The sequence below is a fragment of the Heloderma suspectum genome, chromosome 3 (genome assembly GCF_057233095.1).
Source record: "Heloderma suspectum isolate Gila_16-S chromosome 3, 16-S_ref, whole genome shotgun sequence".
Lineage (NCBI taxonomy): Eukaryota > Metazoa > Chordata > Lepidosauria > Squamata > Helodermatidae > Heloderma > Heloderma suspectum.
The window spans coordinates 93,354,859-93,371,826 of NC_139460.1; the positions used below are offsets into that span (position 1 = coordinate 93,354,859).

Genomic DNA, 16,968 nt, shown 5'->3' on the forward strand with positions numbered 1-16,968 from the left:
TGAAATAACAGTAAGCGAGAGGGATGTCTTCAAGCAGCACGACATCTTAGATTAATAACCAATCTTACCCACAGAAGCTCGGGGTGGGAAAGAAAAACAAAATAGTGGCATAAAATATTTTTTTGAAAATGTCAAACTATACAAAAATAACCTTGAACTGATCCCCAGCAACAAAAATAAGTTTTAGTACTGCTTCATTTATTATCACAGTGGCGGAATTGCCGCCAGGAACCTGCTCATTCAGTGCTCGCTCTCTCTCTCTCCCCCTCCACTTAGCTGCACGCACAAGATGGTAGGTGCTTCCAGAGGAGGCTTTTATTGTGCAATTACCCTGCCTCATTCACAGAATTTTAAGGGGGGTGTTTCCAGATGACATAATCTCCAATTCGTAGTCTTCCCACATTTTCTTGCTTCTTCCATCTTTTTTCTTGCCAAAAAATCTGATAAGGAGGAAAAAAACAGAATAGCTGCACAATGTCTTTTGACTGTTAAACTCAGGAGCCCTCTCTCTGGAAGCACCCAGTGTGCGTGTGGTTCTGGCTAATCTAGAATAAGAAAAAGGTTGTCTGTCTGGGTAATAGGGCCAAGATGATGAAACTTAGGACACCTGAAACTTGGCATACATACTAAGGGGAGCTTAGTGGTGGGCACATCGAGGCTATTTGGTTTTTTTAATGCATTAATTGTAATTAATTTAAATATGTCAGTGTGTTTGAATTCTGCAGTATCAGCTTCAGTCACCACTGTCTGAAGCCAGGGGGAATAGTCCAAGGGATAGAGTTATATGGCTGCCCCTCCCCACTTCTGTGGGGCAGCTCCCTCTGGAGAATAGAGTGGGCAAACCCCTCCCTCAGGGTCCCTCAGGCAGGAGCCAGTGGCCATGACTTCACTTGGCACAAGTGAGGGCAGGCACAATATGTCCAACTCCGACAGCTATGTCACTTTGCTTAAGCTGTCTCTGTATCAAATGAAGGGCTATTCCAACCCATACGAAGCCAAGCCTGTTCGCTAGTTTTAAGAGTACAGCAATGGCCTTAGTGCATTTAACCAAAGTGCCTTGCTGCTTCAGACTGAAGCCCATTATCCCGATTCTGTTTTCAACAGCAGCCAGTCAGATGCATCAGGAAACTTAAGAACAGACTGATGGTAATGGCCATCCTGTTTCTCCACCTCTCATCTGGTATTGTGTTATTTCATTGTGTTATCATGACAAGTAGCCATTGATAGCCATCATGAATTTGTCTAATCTTTTTTTTAAGCTCTCTAAACTACTGGCCATCACCACATCTTGTGGTAGTGAATTCCACAAACTATTCCGCCACCCTTACCCCTGCTGTGGTTATGATTAGTCAGAACTACATAGATGCCACTGCATATAAAGGTCTACCTGTGCATAAGGGGTTCAGGGACAGGATTTGGCAAATCTCTGGAAGTAGAGAGATCCAAAGGTGGAGAGCAGCCAGGCTCTCTGCAGGCCTTCAGACTCTGTGGGCCTTTCTTCCAGCTTATCCTTTGGATGGCTTTGGGATTATGACGGCATATAGTGGAGTAGGTGGTCTCCTGAGAAAATTATTCCTCTGACCCAATTTCCCCATCACTTGTAAACGGGCAGTTACTTAAATGTGATGGAACTGCTGCCACAAGAGAATTCTCCAGCACATACACTAAGTGGCACCAAACAGGTTCAAAGCAATGTTTTCCCTCAAAAGGCACAGCTAATCTCCCCTGACGGGCTTAGCACTATGGTGCTAAACTGGATGGCTGGAGGACAGTACAGATGAAAAAAAGGCACCAATTTGTGAGTGGATTTCATGCAGTCTTTTGGATGGTTCATACACACACACAATGTTCTTGCTTCTTCCCAGTCAGATCTCTGGGTGATCTGCAGTAGATTGGGAGTCAGAAATCCTTGCCAATTGTTTACAACAGCAATAAAATGATTTCCATCTGCCCTAAATTATACTGCAGAAATGAAGAAAACTAGAGGTGTTGGTGCAACCAGGAGTGGATTTTTCTGTGCAAGGACTTTTGAGTTCTGGTACTCAAAACAAACAGCACAGGTCATTATGCGGATCACTTGTTGACAAGCAGTCTCAAAGAGGATCTTGTATATACAGCTATTTCTGACAGATCAGCCAACACAGGATTTCACAGCCTGCAGTCATTTTGGAACATAGGAAGCTGCCTTATATTAAGTCTATCTAGCCCAGGATTGTCAACACTGACTGGCAGCGGTTCTCTGGGGTTTCAGGCAGGATTCTTCTCTAGTCCTACCTGGAGATGCTGGGGACTGAACTCGGGACCTGCTGTGTGCAAAACATGTGCTCTGCCACTGCGTCACGACCCTCAGTGGTATTAAATTCCCTTCTCACTGGGGGAATTCCTGCCTAGCTGGACACCTTCTTACTTCTGCTACGACAGCTAGCACGGCCAAGAGCTTTCAATTTCATTCAAAGATGTAACTACTTGATTCATCTAATTTCAGGACTTTTACCATCCAACTCCATCTGGATTCAACCTTTCAAAATTAAAACTGGACGCAATATTCCAAATGTGGCCTGGTGTTTATTTCCATAAATCCACTGGACTTCTTTATCTACATACTTCGATTTAGATTTAGACTAGAGTCTTATTTGCTTAGCCTATTTGTTTATGGTGCTTTATATGAGGGCTAGGCTGAAGGTATAGATCTGGGTGTACTAGTAGATCTCTGGGTGATTTGCAGTACATTGGCAAGGATTTGGTGTGACCAGGAGTGGATTTTTGTGTGGGAGGACCGTTGAGTTCTGGTACTCAAAACAAATTCCTGGTCTCCGAATACTTTCATTCTAATGCCCTATGCAGGCATTCACCTGCACACATGCAGGGCTAAAGTGCGGATGGGGATATGGGTGCACATATGAGCCCCCCCCCCCCAATCCCCCTGTTCCTGGTGGCCATTGAGATCTTCATGTGTTGAGCATAAAGGTCTGAAGATGGCTTTGGAAGCACTTTCGGCTTACAAAGCTCTTGATATCAACCCTTGCCTTATTGGGGTTTCCAGTTAAAGGAGCTTTGTAAGTGCATTCTTTAGATTTTTGTGCTCAATGTGCAAAGAATTTAAAGGCAACTGAGGCATGGGGGATTCTGGGGGCTGGGCTTCCATGCCTGCCCCTGTCCTGCCCTGCCCTGCCCTTAAGTCTACATGAATGAAAGTGAACACCTGCATATACCTTAAGTGTAAGTCTTTTGCACCTGGCTATGGTTGGTGTATCTCAGGGTTCTAGTAAAAAAACAAAACTGATCCTATGAGCCAGAAGTCTTCCTACCTCTGCTTTAGAGAGGGGAATGAATGTGAATTTTTAATGTACATAGGCAGGAGCCCTCACTTGATTCACTGGTTTCAGTTCAATTCATGTTGAACATTTTAGTGGAAAGGAGAACTTGGGTTGGTTCTGAATGGAGAACACCCGCATCTACTGCTCTTTATCATTATGACTCTCTTGTTGATTACCCTTCAGTTTATGTCTGCCATCTCAGCAGAATCTCAGGGAAACTCAATTAAATCTAAGGCCCTTGGAAAGACTCACCTCCAAGGCCAGGGTTAGCTCTACCACTACCATATCTTCCATGTCACAAGAAGTTGAACAAGTACAGCTTTTCCCAACATTGAGATCTGATGATGTACCTGTTGACTGCCTGCTGTGCACATGTTAAAGGCACAGAGCTGATTTTTACGGTGGGTGGGGGGAGACACTGGAAACTTTAGAAGGGCAGCTTTCCTGGGTGAGGGAAAGGGGTATGGGAGTGGATAAGGAAATAATTAGGAGGGATGTCACTTCAAATTTTAATTTAGTCATAGAATCATAGGGTTGGAAGGGGCCTATAGGGGCCTACATCGAGTCCAACCCGCTGCTCAATGCAGGAAGCCTGATTCCCAGGTGGTCTCCCATCCAAGCAAGGCTGACCCTGCTTAGCTTCTGAGATCAGACGAGATCAGGCACATCCAGGCCTTTGTATTATTTTATTATTTATATATTTAATCAATTTATAGACTGCTTGACTGTATCTAAAAAGGTAATCTACGTGTTTTTGTTTGCATTTCTGGAATCCACCCTGAACTTTAGCATAAGAACAGAATAGCTTGCCTTTGATCACTCCCATTCTCACCATCATATTTAAGAGCTTGCTTTACATATGAGTACAACAACAATTTAGTCATAACTTACCAGCTCTCTGAACCCAAAGAAACAAGACCATGAGTCCAAGACTAAAGCAAAACAGAAATAGAGTGTGAGGCAACATCTTAATAAATAATTACGAAATAAATAGTATTCAGAACTTGTAAAACACAACTGAAGAACCACCAGATACTGGCAGGAAAAGTGTATAGTAATGAGATTAATATTTGTATAGCATTTTCCTCTGTAGCTGTCACAGTTGTTCAAATATTGTTTCAATAATTCATATTCAGCCACTCTATAAGTAGGCAGGTCAATATTTCTATCCCCACGATACTTTTGGGGAGAAGACTAAGATTGTGACTTTTCTAAGCCTTGTTGTTGTTCAGTCGTGTCCGACTCTTCGTGACCCCATGGATGATAGCACACCAGGCCTTCCTGTCCTCCGCTCTCTCCTGGAGTGTGCTCAAGTTCATATTCATTGCGTCGGTGATTCATCTCATCCCCTGCCATCCCCTTCTTTTGCCTTCAATCTTTCCCAGCATCAGGGTCTTTTCCAGTGAGTTTTCTCTTCGCATTAGGTGGCCAAAATATTTGAGCTTTCCTAAGCCTACCTAGTGAATTTATAGCTGGGCTAAAATTTGAATTGGTGTCTGTGAACTCATACTCTTAGGGCACAATCCTATGCATGTTTAGACAAAAAAATGTCCTGCAACTCCAAGCATTCCCCGGCCAGCCTTCTTATGGTTTTGTGCTTTTATGTATGCATTTAGATTTATTAATTCACTCTGTCCTTATAAGTTTGGGGGTGGGGGGAGAGAAACGTCCTTTAAAAACTACTTATAAAACAGCATTTAGATAGTAATGTGAATTTTAAATTTCAAGGTCAGCCTTTCTAGATGATGAAAGATGCTTAGTCTCAGTTCATAGGATACTGAGGTAATGTGGTAGCTGATGAAAGGCCTGGTTCAGTGTTGCCATGGTAACAGTGGAGCACTCAAGAGGAAGGGGTGATGGTGCCAGCATGGAAAGTAGCTACAGAATAGGAGTCCCACATAAACAGTGTATAGACATATTTTCATTCAACAGCACTGGAGGGAGATTTTGAAAGCACTTTTACCTCAGGAGGCACTATATGAATTGGGTCTACATTGTTACTTCCCTATACTAGCCACATAACTGTATTACCTAAGTGGCTCATAACTTTTCTTGAGTATGGGACGGCAGAGGATGAGATGGCTAGATAGCATCACCGACGCAATGAATATGAACTTGAGCATGCTCCAGGAGAGAGCGCAGGACAGGAAGGCCTGGCGTGCTATGGTCCATGGGGTCACGAAGAGTCGGACACGACTGAACGACTGAACAGCAACAAGAAAGACTATGGAGACTGGCATTGCCCACAGCATCTGCAATGAAGCTAAATTCTGAAGCAAGGCAAGTTTTCAGTTGCAGAGGGTATTCTTGTTCTGTGGCATTTGCTTGTATTGCCTATAGAGGTCACTGGCAATCTTGGGAGTAATTTATATGGAAGGAGGAGGTTTCAGTTAAAGTTTGGCTAGTTAGTTCAAATAAATATGTGAAATTCACTTCTGTTCCTTTAAGGTTGTCAGGTCACAATGATGCAGGGACAGATGCCACAACTAACAGAACCGGCAACTGGCAGAACTAGCATATATGGCAGGGGTGCAGAACCTCTTTCAGCCTAAAGGCCAAATGCCATGTCAAAGAAGCTCCCTGGGACTATATTCCAGTGGTGGATGGGGCCAAAGGGACAAGGGCACCCCCCCCCAATACCAGCATATTTAGCTGAAAGCTCTTCCTGCCAATAACAAAGCTTTAGGAGAGGCATTTCAACTGCTTCAAATGGGGAAAAAACTGTACAAAAGTTGGAGAAACCCCCCCCCCCAATGATTAGGGGTTGGGGGAAAATGGATGGGGCCAGGGGAAGGGGGCATTGCCTTCTGGGGACCCCAGGCCTGAGGTTCTGTGCCCTGGTGTATGGTTTGGATCCAATTATAGTCATACCTAGAGTATGAGTAGAGTAGACCCATTGAAATCAATGGGACAGATAAGTCATGACTAAGTTGTCTCCAATTGCTTTCAATGGGTCTACCCTAGGTATGACTATATCTGGATCCAACCACAACTGTCTAGACTCTAACATACTCTATGCCCCCATCTCTTGCCTGCCCAGTACTTTTCCTGCTGACAGCGCACAGCACCTCAGCGTTGGGTTCTGCAAGCATCTCTCAGGAGTTCTGAGAAATTTTACAGCCTCCCAACCTCAGTCACTTCACTTTCCCTAATTGTGCTGGCCGGTTATTCCTCAAGCTCAGTTGCACATTAGCAAGGCCATTACTCTCTGAACCTAAGCATTTGTTCCAGCATCATTTCATGTGATGCTAGAGCAACATGCTGGGTGCTTTAATACTGCGGGAAGCATATTTTGTGACAGTGCTCCATTTTTCACCTCACTGCCCCATTTGTAATTTTAATTTTTGTGAACTGCCCAGACAGCTTCGGCTATTGGGTGGTATAGAAATGAAATAAATAATTAAGAAGAGAATAAGAAATTGAAATAACAACTGAACAACAACAACAAATGTTTGTAATACAACAATTTATCAATGGTTACCTATCTGCCATTTAGTTATATTTCCAAGGGCTATAAGAAAACAAGAAGTCCATAAATGGTAAATAACAAAGCACCTCAATTTCTGTAGTTTAAAAAAAAAATGTGGAAGATTCCATTTTTAAAGCCTCCCAAACTTGTTTCAAGATGTTTGCAATTCAATCCATGTCCTGTTTATTTCTGTAGCATTATCACTTGGAATTCAGTTTGGACATGATGGGCTTAGCTTTGCACAATACTGCAAGTATGTGATCAGGGCTTTGAACTGAAGATTCAAGTGTGCTGAATATTCTTGCCAGATTGGACTTCTTGACCCTTGTAGTGCTCTGTAGTGGTTATGGAGTCATTTGCTGCCGTATTTTGACAAGAAGTCACTGAATTTTTTGCTTTTATTTTAATTTGAGGGGGTGTCCTGATCACCTCCCCATATAATGCAGAGTGAAGAATTTAGCCTCGCGGAAGGCAGTCTCTCAACTCTAATCCACGCCTCCAGTATACTGTATGCCAACCTTCCCCAACCTGGTACCCTCCAGATGTGTTGGACTACAACTCCCATCATCCCCTGGGAGTTGGAGTCCAATACATCTGGAGGACATCAAATTAGGAAGGGCTGATATATGCTATCAGCGTTTTGAGCAAGCCAATTCTCTCCCTCTAATGCCATTTTCCTTTTCTTGTCTCTCCCCAACCCCAAACAGATACCCTCAACATTCCATAGGTCCTGGAAGCACTGCCCATTTCTGGTCTGCCCCCACTTTTTTTTTTTTTTACAAATTAATATATTTCTGCACACCTGAGAAACTTTAGCATGCAGAAACAACTACCTTTTATTTGGGTTGCTGACATGTTCTGCTGCCAAGTGATAATCACAGGATCACTAAATTTAGCATCAAAAGGGATGGCAAGGATGACAGACTGCCCACAGTCTCAACTAGAACCAACTTGTTAATGAAGAAAGGAACTTTAGCTTTATTAAGAAGTTGCAAGAAGGCAAAGAGCTCACAAATGACCTAACATTTATAGTGGGGTTTTGTTGTTGTTGGGTAAAGACACAAAGTAGGTAAATGCCTTTTATTGGACTTGCTTGTTCATGAGTTTGGGCTTCTCTACACAGAGGCTTTTTATCCCATAACTTTACAGGGGCTTCTGCTTCCAGATTCTTTGTGGGATTAAGATTGGCCTTTCACACGCACTTCCGCTTTTTTTCCTGGGTGTTCCTTTATCTGCAAATTCTATATATTTCATTATACAGCCACTAAGTGCTGTGGTACAGCTCTGCTATAGCGCAACTTCCTCTTTTCACAGAGAAATTCAACTCGCAATATTATAAATACTTCATTATCCCTGATCTTTAAAAAGTGGGATAAAGTCAGAAAGCACAGAAAGGCCCTGGAGCTTGATGATATCATATAAAGCAGGGGTCCCCAACCCTTGGGCCGTGGACCGGTACTGGTCTGTGGCCTGTTAAGGACTGGGCCGCAGTAGTGGTGTGGGAACTCCCCCTTACCTTGGGTCCGTGGGGGGGGAGGCGATCCGTCCCTCCCCCCTGCCCTGGAATCCTCTCTGGCCCTGGCCGGCTCCACAGTGAGTCCGCGGAGCTGTCGGCTGGTTCCAGCCCTGTTCTTTGCAGTAATGGCCTATTACTGCAAAGAACAGGGACGTAAATGGTGTCCGCTATGCGGACACCATTTGCATCCCAGCGGCTGGAAGTCCTCCCCCAGCCGGAGCTGGCTGGCAGCTCCGCGGCAAGTCCAGGGCCGGTGAGGATTCTGGGGGGGGGAGGGACGGATCGCCCCACCCCCCGTGGACCCAAGATAAGGGGGGTTCCCACACCCGTACTGTGGCCCGGTCCCATCCCCCCCCGCCTGTGGAAAAATTGTCTTCCATGGACCAGTCCCCGGGTTTTGGGTCCCTGGTCCCAAAAAGGTTGGGGACCGCTGATGTAAAGGACTTGCAAACTTCCGTGCATAACCAATCTCGATGACAGGATAAAAGCCTCATGCAGAGAGGCTCTTCATGCAAGATTTTCATCTCTACCGAGTTCTTTTTCAAACATCCTTCATAGTCTCATCAACACAACACAATTCTCTCTCTGGTCACACACACATACACACACACAGGCACAAAGCAGGCAATGAAGGGTGTTCCTGTGCTTGCCTCATGCCTCTCATTATGTGACCAACACAAGCAACACATCCCAAATAAGATTTGATTAACTGTGGCCAGTATATGCCCTTGACCACAGAAAGCATTAAGCGGCCTAGACAATTAAATACATCACTGAAAATCTCAGCAATGATCAAATAGGTCAACAGTACAACCCTATATATCTACTCTGAAGTAAGTCCCATTAAATAAGCCCCGTTGTTGAATATTTTATATAGCACTTCATGACTTCAGGCACTTTTAATCACAGGTCGGAATTAAGATTGCCGGGAGAATGATCAACAACCTCAGATATGCAGATGATACCACCCTAATGGCAGAAAGCGAAGAGGATCTAAAGAGCCTCTTGTTGAGGGTGAAAGAGGAGAGTGCAAAAGCTGGTTTGAAACTCAACATTAACAAAACTAAGATCATGGCATCTGGCCCCATCACTTCCTGGCATATGGAAGGGGAAGAAATGGAAGCAGTGACAGATTTTATTTTCTTGGGCTCCAAGATCACCGCAGACGGTGACTAGCCATGAAATTAAAAGACGCTTGCTCCTTGGGAGGAAAGCTATGGCAAACCTAGACAGCATAGTAAGAAGCAGAGACATCACCTTGCTGACAAAGGTCCGTCTAATCAAAGCTATGGTTTTCCCAGTAGTAATGTATGGCTGTGAGAGCTGGACTCTAAGGAAGGCTGAGCGCCAAAGAATTGATGCTTTCGAACTGTGGTGCTGGAGAAGACTCTTACGAGTCCCCTGGACTGCAAGGAGGTCAAACCAGTCCATCCTAAAGGAAATCAACCCTGAGTGCTCATTGGAAGGACAGATACTGAAGCTGAAGCTCAATATTTTGGCCACCTAATGCAAAGAGAAAACTCACTGGAAAAGACCCTGATGCTGGGAAAGACTGAAGGCAAAAGGAGAAGGGGACGGCAGAGGATGAGATGGCTAGATAGCATCACTGATGCAATGAATATGGACTTGAGCACGCTCCGGGAGAGAGCGCAGGACAGGAAGGCCTGGCGTGCTATGGTACATGGGGTCACGAAGAGTCGGACACGACTGAACAACTGAACAACAACAATTCTATATATTAATTGTGAACATTCTCTGAGTATGGTTCCTTATGTAGCAGCATCTAAGCACAAGAGGGAGGGGTAGTGGAATCATAGAAAACAATTGCTATTTCAAGGAGTTAGTGCTGCACAGCAATTGCTCCTTCTCATGTCTAGACTTCCGACTGGGTCTGTTGCTTTCAGTGGTTAGCTATGCTTCTTCTTCCCATTAGTTCCCAGGGCCAGTTAACTGTTTGAGACTGTACAGCTCAAGAGGCTAGTAGATACGCATCTGGTGAGATCTCAAGGTTCTTGTTAGCCAGAGTAGCTGGGATGGAGTTATCTATGCTAGGTTATTGCCAAACATTCTCAAAGTCATTAGACTAGCTCCAGAAGAGGGGTGGGATTACTATGAGCATAACAGTATATATGAATCCCTGACACACTCCCACGTGGGGATCTCAAGGCAAGCTGATCTGGACAGGTGCTGCATAACACCAGAGGCCGTTATTAGAGTCAAGTCCGTTGTGATAGTTTGATTTTGGGATCACCCAGCAACTGTAAGCTTATGATCTTGCTTGGAAGTTGATTGCTGCAATTAGTGTGTTTTGCTTTCTTCTGCTTTAATAATTCGGTCAGTTTATTCTTGCTTAATAAATCTTTAGCTTTCACTCATTCATGTGTTCATTATATTCTGAATCCTAAAAAGAACCGTTGCCTACTGGCAACACAGGAGGTATCAGTAGACTTGGGGAAACCCCAAGGTTTACAAGGGTTAAAAATATATACAGTCAGGGCCAGAAATATTGGAACAAGGATAACTGTTTTGGCAGTTGGCCTCTGTACACCACCACATTGAAGTTGAAAGGAAACACACCCAGATGGGAGCGAAGTCAGGACTGTCAGCTGTAATTCAAGGGGCTTGGCAAAAGTGGGGCACTAACCATTCAGGAAGGACAGCCAGTGGCATACACACACACCCATCATTGGTGGCTCATAAGTAATGGAACGAATGGCTGACAAGCGGCTGCACGGCCAGGTGTGGCCTGTTTCCTGGGTGCCCCGTGACCAATCAAGCAGATAAAAGGCCTGGAGGTGGTTCTGAGTGTGACATTTGCATTTGGTAGCTGTTCACTGAAACTCCCAACATGAGGTCCCAAGAGGTGTCCATGTGAATGAAGGAGGCCATCATTAGGCTGAGGAAACAAAATAAACCATTCAGAGAGATAGCAAAAACATTGGGAGTGGCCAACACAACAGTTTGGAACATCCTGAAAAAGAAGGAATTAACTGGCAAGCTCAGCAACAGCAAAAGGCCTGAAAGACCACAGAAGACAACTAAAGCAGATGACCACAGAATTGTGCTCATGGTGAAGAGGAACCCTTTCACAACATCTAGCCAGGTCAAGAACGCTCTTGAGGAGGTAGGCATGTCATTGTCAACATCTACAGTCAAGAGACAGCTTTATGAATGTAACTACAGAGGCTTCACAACAAGGTGCAAACCACTGGTAATGCTCAAGAACAGACAGGCCACATTAGCCTTTGCCAGCAAACACCTAAAAAAGCCTGCCCAGTCCTGGAATAAGATTCTTCGGACTGATGAAACCAAGATTAACTTGTACCAGAATGATGGGAAGAGAAAAGTATGGCGAAGGGAAGGAACAGCTCATGATCCAAAGCATATCACATCATCTGTCAAACATGGTGGAGGCAGTATTATGGCATGGGCATGTATGGCTCCAATGGAACCGGGTCACTGGTGTTTATTGATGATCTGACTGCTGATAAAAGCAGCAAGATGAATTCTGAAGTGTATAGGGCTATACTTTCTGCTCAGATTCAGAAAGCTGCCAAACTGATAGGATGCCACTTCATATGGCAGATGGATAATGACCCCAAACATACAGCAAAAGCTACCTAAGAGTTCCTCAAGGCAAAGAAGTGGGATGTTCTTCAATGGCCAAATCAGTCACCTGATCTCAACCCAATAGAGCATGCTTTTCACTTACTGAAGACAAGACTGAAGGCAGAAAGACCCACAAACAAGCAGCAGCTGAAGGCAGCTGCAGTAAAGGCCTGGCAAAGCATCTCGAGGGAGGAAACTCAGCATGTGGTCATGTCCATGGGTTCCAGACTTCAGGCAGTCATTGACTGCAAAGGATTTTCATCCAGGTATTAAAGGCAATCCTTCAGTTTGAAATGATGTTGGTTTGTTCCATTACTGATGAACCACCAATGACGGGTGTGTGTGTATGCCACTGGCTGTCCTTCCTGAATGGTTAGTGCCCCACTTTTGTCAAACCCCTTGAATTACAGCTGAAAGTCCTGACTTCGGTCCCATCTGGGTGTGTTTCCTTTCAACTTCAATGTGGTGGTGTACAGAGGCCAACTGCCAAAACAGTTATCCTTGTTCCGATATTTCTGGTCCTGACTGTATTTAGAAAAAAACCCCATGAGGACTGAATATAACTGACTGTTTTGGTGGGTGGAGAGAACAGAAAACAAGTGGGCAGAGGTGTGACAAGGGGCATGGCTGGCTGGCACTATGAACAGAAACACTCCAAATGGTTAACATTTTGTTCCTGGTACCATTTGAACAACAAAACAGCACCAACTGTATTTCAAGTTGCAGATGATCATGGACTACAAAATATGATCTCGTATATCTAGTCCTATGAGTTTATTGTGGCATAAGGCTTTATAGACAACAGTCTGCTCTATCAGATTCATGCAGTGGACAGAAGGTGTACAAGTAGGTTGATGTACACCTGAGAACTAAAGCATGAGAACTAAAATAACTGCATTGCTGGATCAGGCCAAGGTTTATTTAGTTCAACCGTCTCCAGCAATGATGAGCTTACAAGCAGGGCTCTATGGAGATGGCTGTCCTGTGTTGTTTCCATCATCACAGAGATATTGCCTCTGACATATATACCAATATCTATTATTAAAAGAGGGTAAGAATTTGATGTTGTATTAAGACACACAGTGGCACATGTTCAAAGGTGGATTCCAGGCTTTCCCCCCAGACTTTGGTAATCAGAGGTATGCTGCCTCCAAACTTGGAGATTTCATTTTGCTGTCCTGGCTAGTAGCCATTGATCAATCTATCCGCTATGACTACCCAATGACACGTAGTGCAATCAACGAACCACAGTGTCCCAGCTATGCACTATGGCTTTCCAGATGCTCAACAACCCTCCTGCTTATGTAGTAAAAGGCAGTAAAAGAGGATGTTCATCAAACCCCTGGCTTGACCTGCTGGCAGGCGGCATCTGGCTTGATGGTTACCAAGTTGTGCATGCCTGATCTAGTGGGAAGATTGAACCATAGTTCAATGGAATTATCTGGTTTCTGATTGGAGAACAGCCCTATTCAGTAGCCCTGTTCAGGTGTTAAGCCTGAACAGGAAATAGCAATGCATGTAGGGAGTGTGGCCAGCCAGCCCCCAGTATCCCCAACCTTTCCACATTGAGTGGTAAGGTGGCTTTCATGTGTGTTTGCTTGTACATGAGTAGAAGCCTCCATGTGCCTGGGAACCTTGCCTTATCAGGGCTCCTGATTGCACAGAGGCTTCTTCTCATAGCCAAGCAATTATGCACAGAAGCCCATTTCAGACCTTACTGCCCAACACTGAGGTGGGGATGTTGGGGCCAGGGGACACAGCCCCACATACCCTACACCAGCTTCCCCCAACCTGCACCCTCCAGATGGGAGGGACTTCAACACCCATAATCCCCAGGCAACATGGTTCGGGTGGTGGGAGTTGTAGTCTCACATACCTGGAGAGTGCCAGGTTGGGGGAGGCTGTCCTACATGTGTTGCTATTTCCTGTTCAGACATTAATCTCTGCATGGGTGTGGGTACCGTCACTATTTCAGATAGACCTATTAAGCAACTCAGTACAATACATATTGCAACTGTCCACCGGCTAACAAACCACTACAATAGAAACTTGGTGGCCAAATGCTAGCACCTTGGCACCAGCTGGTGAAACCCCGGGCTAGATCTGAAGGTGCTTATCAAAGAGTAACGCCACATTACCCTGAGTCACCACAAATACAACCACACACCCTGCAGCTCCCCCCCCCCCCATGAAAGTACTTCTAACTGTTTCATGTTATGGGGAAACAGTAGAGCCTCAAAAGCTGGAGGAGGTGAAAACAACTGCTATAAATGAGCTCACTTTCATTTGTTATTCTGGCTGGCAGGCTCTATTAAAGAATACTAGTCACCTGGCATTCAAAATGCACTCTTCCTTAATACCCACAAAACAGACATTTTTATAGCTCAATCCCATACATTTTAGTCAGAAGTTAAGTCCCACTGAATTTAGTAGGGTAGGACTTACTCCCAACAGGAAGACCATAAATTCACTCAGTAGGGTTTATTCCACCAAACTTAGTGAAAATTCTAAGGGCCAAAGCAGATGTTACTTTAAAACTCTATTTAGCAGCTCTGTCTCTTCCCTCCTTATTTTTACTCAAGAGCAGGGGTAGGCAACCTTTGGGCACCAGCGCCCCTCTTTTTTGGAACTCATCAAGGGGCGTATTCCTCCTGCTTTTTATTTTTTTAATAACAAAATTTCTTACTGGCAGCTGAGACCACTTCAAAACTGTTTCCTTCTTCTTTTCCCATGAATGCCTCTGGGCTCAGAGAAATTTTTAGAAAATGAAGATGGTAGGTGGGTTCCATCTGCAACACATCGATTTTGTGGTCGTGCCCAGAACACCTTTACAATTACCAGCTGTGCCCAAGGACCCCAAAAGGCTGCCAATCCCTGCTCTACAGTTAGCAAAGGAGTCCCACCCAGAGAGCCGAAGGAGGGTTTAAATCTCCTCTGTCACCCATGCTAGGGTCCCGATCCGGGTCGTGGCTCCTGTGCCTACTTTGGAGTAAAAATGGGGGGAAATAGGCGTAACTGCTAGATACGGATTTGAAGCAATGTCTGTTTTGGCCCTGATAAATAAACATGCAGAGGATTGCGTGGTTGAAAGCATATCAGCGTGTGTGTGTGTGTGTGTATAACATCCAAGCGTCCATCTCATCTCATCATCTCATCTCCTCTCTTGAAGCTTTCTCTACATGAGCGAAGTCGCTAGATCTCGTAGGCAGACAGAGGAGCCGGGATTCCACCGAGCCAACAAGGACGGGAAGCCTCCTGCAAAGACTAGCGGAGGCAGCGCGCGAGGGGCCGGCGGGGAGGGCTTGGTGGGGGGCCAGCAGCCCTCGCGAGGGCGAAGCCCATCCCCGCAGCTCGGCAGAGCGCTGTCCCACTCACCTTTGGGGGTCCATCCTGGCGGCGGCCACATCTGGGCGAGGGCGCAGCTGGACGGGCGAGGGCGCAGCTGGACCCGCGCCCGAGCCGAGCGGCAAGCCCGAAGCCGTGCGGGGCGCTCCGGGGCCAGCGCCGCCCTCCCCGGCCGATGTCGCCGCCCCCGCAGGCTGTGCCGGCGGCTGGCCACGCCTACGCGGGAGCGCGGCTGGCCCGGCCGCCCAGCCAGGCTCGAGAGCGGCGCGGCTTCCCTCTGGAGCCCCCGCCCCGGAGGTCACCGCGCCAGCCGACTGCGGAGGCTTCTGGCCGCCGCCTGCAGAAGAGGGGGGAGACCCGCGAGGGCATCTCCCCCGGGCCCCCGCTAGCCGGCGTGACCGAGCCCGCGAGTGGCGTCGCGAGGGCGCGCCCCGGCTCGGCAGCCCGGGCGGCGGGTCGCCCTCCCCTGCCTTTGCCCGCGGCGGTGGGCTTCTTTCGGGCGCGATCCCGCCGTAGGATTCCTGGGCATGGGGAGGCAGAGAAAGAGGCCTACTGCGCCCAGCAGTCTCCAGCCAGGCACGCTGGGAGCGGCAGGGCTGCTTTCTGTCTAAACGTGCGTAGAATTGCGCCCTGTGACAGCGCGATCCTACACATGTCCCTTCCATGGGCTTCACTCCCAAGTGGGTGTGGATTGCAGCCTCAAGCGCCAACCCCCTACTTACCCTCTTACCTGGGAGTGAGTTCCATTGAATTCAGTGGGACTTAGAAGTAAATAGATACGGGCGTGCGCTGTCACGGGATTGTATCTCGCCTTGCAGCAGCAGCAGCAAGAAAATCTTCGCAGGGCGAGTTTATACATGCATAAAAACAAAATAAAATACAAAGAGATAAACAAAAACAAAACAACCACTAACAAAGGCCCGCTTTGTTCAGAGGGTTTCCGGAATGTTAAAGACTCGGCGGTTTGGATCAACAGCTCTTCCCCACTCTCCCACGAGCTCCTGCCTGCGTGTACTTGTGTGGATAATGACAGGTGGAAATCCTTCCCTCTTCAGTTGGCGTACAAGACCTGCTAAGAGGAAGTGAAACTGACTTCTATGGGACAACAGACTTGTGAGCTTTATTTACAGAGGTTTTTCAGATCTAGAATTTTGCTATGAACATGAGAGCTTACCTGTGGTGCAATAACAGTGCATTTGAGCATGTGCAGAATTCCTTATATAACTGTATTCTGTATCTCTCCCCCACTCCCTCCTTAATCTGCGGAAGCTATTTCAGGCAAACGGTATGAATTTCAGGTAAGCTAGAGGCTCTTTTATGTTAAACGAATATAAGTGCGGTTTACCCGGAGTCCTGGCAGCTATGTCCAAAAGGAAAGGATTTACTAATGTTTCTTCCCAGGAAGGACATAAGGGGAAGAGCAGCCTGGTCCTAGTCACTGGCCAGAAAAGACCTGAGAAGAAACATGCCGTGTGGTCCTAGCATTGGCCAGACAGCTGCTGTTGGATTGTGTGTGTATGTATGGGGCAGTTTTACATTACTGCCATCAGCAGTGATTCATCTTGTGGATTTTTCAATCAAAAATTGGGGTATAAATCTTCAAAAGAGATAAATAATCTTTATCACTTTTATCACTATAAAAGATGAACAGTTATTTAATGAAATCATTTCCCATCTTCTCAGCAACTCTCACGTTACTGTGTCTAGTTTCA

At 46.0% G+C, this 16,968-nt stretch overlaps 1 protein-coding gene across 6 annotated transcripts in view; it reads right to left on the reverse strand.

Moving 5' to 3' along the window:
* Window positions 1-16,284, reverse strand: part of ICOSLG (inducible T cell costimulator ligand) — a 28,530-nt gene extending 12,246 nt beyond the window's left edge. For 4 of the 6 annotated variants that reach the window (XM_084843872.1, XM_084843876.1, XM_084843873.1 and 1 more), the window contains exons 1-2: window positions 15,287-15,426; window positions 4,209-4,249 (exon numbers count right to left, since the gene is read on the reverse strand). In XM_084843872.1, coding sequence (XP_084699998.1) covers window positions 4,209-4,249; window positions 15,287-15,300 — 55 coding nt within the window. In that variant the 5' untranslated portion in view covers window positions 15,301-15,426. Of the gene's footprint in view, window positions 1-4,208; window positions 4,250-15,286; window positions 15,427-15,986 lie in introns of those variants that run through there. The other 2 variants (XM_084843871.1, XM_084843875.1) reach the window with 1 other exon arrangement.
* Window positions 16,285-16,968: the final 684 nt, after the last annotated feature.